At 44.3% G+C, this 9,810-nt stretch overlaps 2 protein-coding genes across 2 annotated transcripts; one reads left to right on the top strand and one right to left on the bottom strand.

Moving 5' to 3' along the window:
• Nucleotides 1-1,742: 1,742 nt before the first annotated feature.
• On the bottom strand, nt 1,743-2,852 carry LOC308323347 (N-acyl-phosphatidylethanolamine-hydrolyzing phospholipase D-like; the record flags this gene model as incomplete). Its single annotated transcript, XM_080775068.1, has 1 exon — nt 1,743-2,852. One exon carries the CDS (start codon nt 2,850-2,852, stop codon nt 1,743-1,745), a length of 1,110 nt encoding a protein of 369 aa, XP_080631194.1.
• A 2,714-nt stretch (nt 2,853-5,566) lies between these two features.
• On the top strand, nt 5,567-6,766 carry LOC308323346 (N-acyl-phosphatidylethanolamine-hydrolyzing phospholipase D-like; the record flags this gene model as incomplete). The annotated part of the gene is made up of 1 exon (XM_080775067.1): nt 5,567-6,766. One exon carries the CDS (start codon nt 5,567-5,569, stop codon nt 6,764-6,766), a length of 1,200 nt encoding a protein of 399 aa, XP_080631193.1.
• Between the last annotated feature and the right edge of the window lie 3,044 nt (nt 6,767-9,810).

The following is a 9,810-nucleotide window of genomic DNA, read 5'->3' as shown; positions in this document are numbered from 1 at the left end:
GTCTTCTGAAGCATGAGCTAAAAAAGCCAGTGTCCAATCAATGGCAGGGTTGAGGTTGTGGAGTGTTCAGTGGTGCACATTATCTCCACCAAGAAGCGTGGATGTTCAATGATGTCAGTATTCCATGGCGTATCTATGACATATGACTCCATATTTGGGCAAGGTTTCTGCCTGAGTTGACGACCACTTTCTGAAAAAGTTATAATGGCTCATCTGAGTCTGAAATAAGAGAAACATTTGACTAAAGGACTGCATATTATCAAGCACTAGTCTTTACCTGTTCGAAGATCATAGCATATTGATATCATAGCATATTGATACATGCATTTTGAGGCCGGTCGACCGCGGACCCCCAGGTGGTCCACAAAGCTGTATTCGATAGGTAACCAACTGTTCTGTAACGCAATGTACCGGATGTGTCGTAAATGGCGTGCATGCGCAGGACCGTGAAAACTTCAGTCCTAGAGTTAAAGGGAGTTGGTGAAAGACAGTAATAAACAGTGTTAAATTGGTTCAATCGGAAAAAGGGCCTCTTTAAGACCTCCATAATGTAATGGTCAATGCCTATGTGGAAATTCAGAGCCATTGGTGCAGCCAGTGAGGGGAAGCACTGAACTGATTTATGAAATGTGACTTTGTGAAAACAAATCTGACAACTCCTGATCTATAGGATCTCCCTGGCATCAAGGTATTTATGAGCGGGAAGTCAACTGAAACCTGACTTGTGACCCAACATACACGTGTTCTTTTGGGGGGGCGCTAGCCCCAGAGCTATGTAATAGAAGAGTTACGATATTGAGGGGCATAAACCGAGCGCTCAAGCGCTGTTCATGCAGCCTGAACTGTTGGAAATACATTGTCAACGAGAGCGGCGCAAATAAGAGCTATTTTAAGCATGTGTGCAACATGTTTTAAAGTATTGTCCAGTAACAACTAAAGTCTCTGCAATGTTTATGTTGTACTATTACTACAAAACAATCTAAAATAAAGGGATTTAAGATCATTAATGCTGGGCTGTTGCCTGAGTCCAATGCATTTCTGCCTATTTCCGGTCCAGGACTTCTCCCAGTTGGCTGTCTATGTAAGAAAGCCACCATTGGACTGGCCCCATGAAGTGAACACAGTTTGCGTAACTCTGTCTATATCTAAGGCTCTTATTATTCCACCCCCATCATGTGGGTCAATCATCTCAGACATCATCGTCAAATACTAAATAGTGGGTGCAGCAGCACTGCTCACTTCACACAGGGTTGTGTTTTTTCTTCTATTTTTTGCACATGAAATAAGGCTATTAAACGAGATGATTCTTCTCAAGGGGTTATTCCCAATAAAGAATTTCAACAATGGTATGGAAAATGGTACACAATATGTGTACTCCTAAGTGGCCGTGGTTGCCTTCCCCTCATCTCCCCATGCAGCCCATTTGGTGCGCTCGAGCCAAAAGTATCTGTGAATGTCCTTCTGGTGTCCTAAAGCACACACATACACAGCTACGATTGCACCTTAATCTTTTTCTCAGTTGAGATTGCCTTCAGGCTCATTTGCGCAATCATTACTTCCTGTACAATTTTGACTTCATTTTGTGCCTTACTTTGGACTTCACATTACAGACACACTAATCGAATAATAATGTAACACATTCTTGCTAGTGCAATAGTTATAGTGCGAACATTCAGAGATGATGACCATCCATGTGTGCATGTAAGCAGGTGATGTCACCAGTGGAAGGTGCGTGCTTGTGATTATGAAAGCAGGCGCGTCTCTCCGTGGTTCAATGTGAAGAATCTGTCAGGAGGTAAATTCTTCTTCTCCAGTGCTTCCCTGAGATGGACGGGAGGGTCCAGGTAGTACTCGTTTGAAAGGATGAATGTTCCCCAGTGAATGGCCACCGAGTGTTCAGCCTGAACGTCTTCATGGATCTGAACGGCCTCATCTGGGTCCACATGCTGTGCACGCAACAGGTCCCTGGGCAGGTATGCTCCTATCGGGATGGCGGCGAGGTTGAAGGGTCCGAAGTGTCGTCCGATCTCCAGGAAGGAGGAGCAGTAACCAGTGTCACCAGCGAAGAAGAACCGGTGAACTGGACCCAACACTGACCAGCTCCCCCACAGAGACATGTTGCGGTCCAGTGCGGTGCGTTGGCTCCAGTGCTGGGCAGGGGTGCAGACAAACGTGACGTCATCATGACCCGGTATGCAGTTCTCCTCCCACCAGTCAAGTTCAACGACATTCTCACAGCCCGCCTTCACCAACCAATCCTTCAGTCCCAGGGGTACGAACCAACGCATCTCCCCTCCAAAGCGAGAGTTCAGACTGGCGACTGATCTTGCATCCAGGTGATCATAATGAGAGTGACTGATTAGAACGGCGTCTATCCTGGGGAGCTGTTGGACGGTACAGGGTGGTCTGCGGTACCGCTTGGGGCCCAGAAACTGTAGTGGTGAGGCCCTCTGGCTGAACATGGGGTCAGTCAGAATATTCAACCCATCCAGTTCCACCAGTACACAGGCATGTCCCAGCCAGGTGACTTGGAGACCTGGAGCTGTGTACTCACTGCTATTCAGGACTGATGATGGCCTTTGAACAAAATATGGAACCATCACCGGTAGCTCTGCGTCAAGTACCTCTTCACTCGTAGGCACGTTGTTGTTTAGGAACGTACCTATGTTGCTGAACAAAAGGAACAGATCAGGAAGCCAACAGGGACATGTCCACGTTGGCCAGGGGTTTGACCAGCGGCCATGTTTGTCACGACATGACTTTGTCACTTCACCCAATAGCCTCTTATTGCCATCCACCTTCACAAGCTTGTCGTCTGATCCTTTTCTGTCTGAGGGTGCAGTCTGCTCCATGAACTCAATTAAAATAGTTAAGTTGTCTTAGTCTCCTTAGTCATATAGCCATTTCTAACAATACTATTCTCGCTCCGTTTATCTCTCTTGGGCAGTCTGGTTTTGTGCCGAGCTTCCTCTGCGCTCGTGTGATCACGGTGTTGTCACTATGGTGTTCCGCTATGCCCAAATGTGGAATTCCATGATGTGATGGCATTTTGTTCCAAAATGTGTTTTGCAAAAATCCACCTGTTGGCGCTATAACAGGCCAATGTGAAAAGGGTGGGATATATTCCTCAACCTAGTCTGTGAAAGATTTCACGTATATTGCACGCTGTGTTCATGATTTGAGGCTTTTTGTTCAAAATGGGCCAATCCTGCAAACTTTGAAAGCCGATGTTAGCCAATTAGGATGAAGTATGAAATATCGGACAAATCCGTCTTGAACACATGACTATAGAGATAGTGTGTAACGATTTGCGGGATTGTTAGACAAAATTAAAAATTCAGTCTCCTGGTGGTGCTATAACAGGCCAATGTGGTTCATCGTTGGCATCCAGAGAGTGTGTGTGCAAAATTTGGCACCGACCGGGTTAACGGTGCCGGATATTAGCTGGTAACGGACGGATGGACGGACGGACGGACGGACACTCACACGCACGGACTCACGGACGGAGTGCAAAACATACTCTCTCCCCATGCCTTCAGCCTGGTGGAGACAATTCATTACCGTAACAGTTACTTAATTTCAAAAGTAACTCAGTTACTGTACTGATTACTCAGTAATGTCATGTGTTACTGTGAAAGTAACTTTTTAGTTGCTTAAAAATCACACCTGTGTGAAGGGAGGGGCGCTCTTGTCATCGTACAAATTTACATCATATTTGGCGGACATTTGACCTAATTTCTCCTTTAATTGTCAATGGCAAATATTGAGACGTGTGGTGACCAGAGCTGTATAGGGGCTAGTGTCCCATGCCCTTATAGCCTTTGAAAGCAACATTGCACCTTATATGCACTGGTTACTGGTTACAATCCATATCGCCCTTAAAAAACGCTGCTAAATTATATAGATGCACTTTATCTTTGTAAAGGCTAGAAGGCTGTTTCAACCAATCAGATTGCTTCCTCGAAACGACCTGTTGTATAATGTCCATTAATATGCATCGTCCTGTCTAAATAAACAAATAAAGTAAAGTAAAGTTCATTTCAGTATTTTTATTGCATTGGAGAAAAATACAATCTGTTGATCAACTTGACTTGACATTTGTCACAACTCGATAGTGGACACTTTTACATAATTGGCTGCCTCATCTCTAGGCAGCCAAAGGGAGACTTAACGATAAAACCCATATTCTGAACGCCACAACGTGAAGCCATGAGCCGGGGCAGAGGCTGCGGCACACACACTGTAGAATGTAGAATGTATGTTCATAAACAAGAGCTTTCTGCACCTGGCAGTTATGAGTTTATATGGAATAAAGTTCGGTTAAAAAAAGTCCATAGACTTGACTGCATGACAACACACAGAGCCACGTGTTAGCACCGCTAGCACCGCTCAACAATATTTAATCAATGAAAAGTATTTAAAAGTGCTTCTGACAAAACTCCATTGAACCCTAAAACTGTCTGCTAAAGAAGCTAACTCCACCCCTCTCCCCTTCTCATGCAAGTATCTGACAATATATAAAGTCAAAATACCAACTTTGATGAAGCAGTATTGCTTTGTTTAAAAATACAGGGTTTCCTTCATTTCCTGAGAAATATTCTTTTCATTTCCTGAAAAACTTACATTTTGTAGTTTCTGCCCGACAGCAGAGATATCTTGTATTGTATAACATTGTCTGTATTATAATATTACTGATGAGTTGGAGCAACTGTACACCATTTTCTGCCTTTCACAGTTTCCATGTACAACTTCTGGGCAGTGGTTCACAAACTTTTGAATGTCAAGGACCCCCACATGTATATTTATAGCCACTCAATAGTTTGAGGCAGGGACCCCCAAACCCCCGATTTACGTTATTAAATGTTTAAAGAGTATACAAATCACACCCGTGTGAAGTGAGGGGCTCTCTTTTCATTATACATCATCGTCTCATGAACAACTATTCCAATGTATGTGATTGGTTTGCCGATTTGCTCGTCTACATGACGTAACTTTTCCCTACATTGTTAATGGCATTTAATGTTTTTGTTGCCACAAATTTACGTCATATTTGGCGGAGATTTGACATAATTTCTCCTTCCATTGTCAACAGCAAATATGTCTGTGTGGACAACATTTACAATTAATTTCCCCTTTCATTGAACTGAATTTATGTGATTGGTTAGCCGATTTGCTCGTCTACATATGACGTAAATTTTCCCTTCATTGTCAATGGCATTTCATATTTGTGTTGCCACAAATTTACGTCATATTTGGTGGACATTTGACCTAATTTCTCCTTTCATTGTCAATGCAAATATTGAGACGTGTGAGGACAAAACTGTATAGGATAGCGCCCTTCAATAAAATAATCATGGCCCCACAGTGAGAACCACTGCTTTTGGGCGTAATGACGCCATAGTGACATCATGTGATGACGCAAGCCTCAAGGCAACTTAGCTTAAATCCGAAACACCCGAGAGAGCGAGGGGAATTTTGAGAGATACCTGCATGCACAAGAAGAAGGACCTGTAGAGCCTTAAATTCTGCTGGTAGTCACACAAACACGAGTCCTTGGCCGTAAGCAATGAGCACAGGGAGTGGACAAGACCCTCAGTCAGAAGAAAAGGATCACACGATAAGCTGGTGGAGATGGCTGTTAGGTGAAGAAGAAGAGAGTGATGGAGAGTTTGATGATGATATGTCTCTCTCTACAAGTCGCGGACAGTTGGAAGATGTGACGAGGTCGAGTCGGGACAAATATGGCCGCTGGACAAACCCTTGGCCAACATGGACATCACCTTCCTACAGCACTATGCTTCGCTTCCTGCTGCTGGATAAGAACAAGAGCAATGTACCAACGAGTGAAGAGGTTCTAGATGCCGAGCTACCGGTGATGGTTCCATATTTTGTCCAAAGGCCATCATCAGTACTGAATAGCAGTGAGTATTCGTCTCCAGGTCTCCAAGTCACCTGGCTGGGACATGCCTGTGTACTGGTGGAACTGGACGGGTTGAATATTTTGACTGACCCCTTTTTCAGCCAGAGGGCCTCACCACTACAGTTCCTGGGCCCCAAGCGATACCGCAGACCACCCTGTACCATCGAACAGCTCCCCAGGATAGATGCCGTTCTAATCAGTCACTCTCATTACGACCACCTGGATGCAGGATCAGTCGCCAGTCTGAACTCTCGCTTTGGAGGGGAGTTACGCTGGTTTGTACCCCTGGGGCTGAAGGATTGGTTGGTGAATGCCGGGTGTGAGGATGTCGTTGAACTTGACTGGTGGGAGGAGAACTGTGTACCGGGTCACGATGATGTCACGTTTGTCTTCACCCCTGCCCAGCACTGGAGCAAGCGTACCATACTGGACAGCAACATGTCTCTGTGGGGGAGCTGGTCAGTGTTGGGCCCGGTTCACCGGTTCTTCTTCGCTGGTGATACTGGTTACTGCCCCTCCTTCCTGGAGATCGGACGATATTTTGGACCCTTCAACCTCGCCGCCATCCCGATAGGATCCTACCTGCCCAGGGACGTGTTGTGTGCAGAGCATGTGAACCCAGAGGAGGCTGTTCAGATCCACGAGGACGTTCAGGCCGAACACTCGGTGGCTATTCACTGGGGAACGCTCCACACCCTCTTTGCATGCGAGCACTACCTGGACCCTCCTCTCCGTCTCAAAGAAGCATTGGAGAAGAAGAACTTATCTCCTGACAGATTCTTCACATTGAACCACGGAGAGACACGCCTGCTTTCATCATCAAAGGCACGCAACTACCCCTGGTGACATCACACGGGCTACCTCGGGGCAGGGAACAAGATTGCTGCAATAGTCCTCGGCCTGCAAACTTCTAATTTGGTCCTGTTAAAATGCTTTTGTCAGTAAATGCCTATGTACTTTATTATATATATATATTTTTTAAATCATGAATCACCTCTAATCAGCTGCTCTATCGCAATGGGAAGCCATTCAGGGGTTAACAGTAGGTCCTACTGTGCTTACTATTCCAAAATGTCCATTCTCCCACCTTCAGCTCCAGAACCCGATCTGCAGATCAGTTCATACATTTTCAACGAAAGGATTCTTCACCCCATGGCCATGGTAAAGGAAGGAGCTCGCTATAGCGTCTGAATCCATGAATCGTTCCTGATTACAGTCCCGGTTTCATTGTTTGATCAACAAAGGCTGGAAGTTTGATGATGCCAAAAAGAAACGGCAGCTTGCTATTAAATATTCTTTGTTGTATCCCTGTAAACTACTAGTGATGGGAAGGCAAAACTGTTCCACTGCCCCAAGGAAGCCGGGACATTTATCCCCTTGTCTTAATTTTAGTTTTAAAGTATGCTTTCATGATCTATATTATATAAAACTTTGATATTACATATTCTTTATTGACTTGGATTAAGCAGGGTCCTTTCTTCATGCCCATTTACAATGTTACAGTCTGATTCTGTGGCCACTTATCTTTTAGTGATATTTTAGTTAACCTGCCACTTATTTCATTTTATTTCTTGTGTGCATGACTGTGTCTGTGCATGTGCGTGCGGATATGCCATTTGTCTTTGTCCTGCTCTCACACTGCCCGTGCAACACCATCTCACTAACCGTTTAGTGTTTTGACTTGTTTTTAGTTTCTATTTTTGAGGGGATAGCGCCCCTCCAACGCCTGGCTGTGTGTGTTCCACCCTGTCAAGCCATGTCAAGTGTGTGGCCATGTCCGGCTTTTGTTCTGTACAAACTTCCAAGTCAATGGCAAATTATGTCAATTTTATTTTTCTAACTACATTTTGGATTATGTCCATCAGACCAGTATTATTACTATCTCTGAGACATCTCTGAAATTACTCACGAAAATATCCTTTTGTATCATTACGCTTCAAGCTAACAGGGATCCTAATGATCTTAAATCTTTCTCCTGTATATGTAGTTCCTGCCAGTTCAGTTTAGATTGTCGATCTTTTCATTAGTGTTGGTGTCAACGCCATTGCACTTGTTAATACTATTATATTATCATTATATCTTCTGTGAGAAAAAACAGCTAACAACTGGCTTGGTCATTCCTCCCCCAATGACAAACATATACTGTAAGTGTAAACCTTAGAGTGGATTAAGGCGTTGTATTTACTGTGGTTTGAATTCACCTATTGAGCAGAAGACAATTACAGTAAGTCACCTCTCGGTACAAGTGTATGCCACTTGTCCTTGTGAAGCTATTTAGACAAGTTTTCTTTACCCTTCAGTGATAACACAGCTTGGTAACACACATTAACATGTGTTGGTAACACACTGTATTTATTTTTTAATAAAGTGTCAGTGACTGGTGTGGTGATTCTTTCCAGTTGGAAAGCCACGTATAATTGAAGTGAATGGCCAATATACGAATCTGTATAGAATGTGTGCTTGTAGGTTCCCAAAGTGGGGTCCGGGAGGGAGTTCCAGGGGGTCCCCAGCAAAATGATAGTTAGGAACCAAATGCACCCTTATGGGTCTCCATTTGGTTCCATTTGTACACTGTCAGAGTTAAATTAACATTGATTTTACAGAAATGCCATTAGATGGGGGTCGTTATAGACTAATGCATGTCAAACTGAGGATCCTTGAAATTAAAATGGTTGAGAATAACTGCTAGAGTTTAAAAAAAGATTATCTTATGGGTGTCCCTGGCATACCTTTTCTAATGGCGGTTCGCGGGCTAATGAGTGTCAATTTGGGGGTCCTTGACATGAAAAGGTTTGTAGATCACCTATTTTTCTGTCAAACACTGTTGTGCGATGGGAGTAACACTTTGATTGGGTGTCTAATCAATTTAATTTCTCTCTCTCAAGTGGCCTGAGTCCTATAGCACCATCGCTATATCTGCTGATCCTGCCCTGCACAAACTAGCCAAACCGAGGTACAAGACATACAGTAGGATTGTCCTATCCCTTCTAATATACTGTTAAACTAAAATTATGTACTGTAGACTCTTGTCTGTAACAGTTTGATTGGGTGTCTAATCAAATTATCTCTCTTTCCCTCTCTCTCAACAGTTGGTGGCATAGGACGCCCCACTCAACACTGCTATATCTTCTGATCCTGCCCTGCGCAGACTAGCCAAACCGAGGTACAAGACATACAGTAGGATTGTCCTGTCCCTTCTAATATACTGTTAAACTAAACGTATGTAGACTCTTGTCTGTAACAGTTTGATTGGGTGTCTAATTAAATTCTCTCCCTCTCCATCTGTCTCAACAGTTGGTGGCACAGGACGCCCCACTCAACACCATGTCTGGGCAGGACTTACGGTCAGCAGCCCGCCGCCACCGAGTGTATGTGTGTATTGCCTGGGCCCGCAACACGTTAACGAGGCCATGGAAACATTCTGTGTGACTTGTGTCGCCTGTTGGACTATTTTATGAGAAAAAACTGCAAAAACACTCGGACTAGGCCTCTACCCGGACTGATGGGGCGGACCAACTGGGACCAACACCGGTTGTCGCTCACCCCCCAGGTCCTCAAGGGTGTGCAGACAAGGGTGTGTGCAGACGGTCTACTGCACCAGAGTGGTCTACAGATGTACTTTCACCCAGTGTGCATATGGTCAATTCGGAATAAAAGTGGGTTTAGGCTTAGAAAAGGTTGGTTACCACTGTCCTGCATGATATACCATTCTTATAGCTTCAGAGAGAGGCTGAAACTGCACCCACATTTGGAGATGATTGACGTCATCATTGTGACATAATTAATATGCAATACAAGTCATAACTGTTGAGTGGAAAGAGCATTAAATTCCCATCAAGAGGGGAGTTTATCTCCAAGCCACGTTAGGTAAGGTTCCCAGTTAAACCACC

This window comes from Protomyctophum bolini (assembly GCF_963924005.1).
Source record: "Protomyctophum bolini genome assembly, chromosome: 11".
Taxonomy (NCBI): Eukaryota; Metazoa; Chordata; class Actinopteri; order Myctophiformes; family Myctophidae; genus Protomyctophum; species Protomyctophum bolini.
This window is presented reverse-complemented; position numbering and strand designations above follow the sequence as displayed.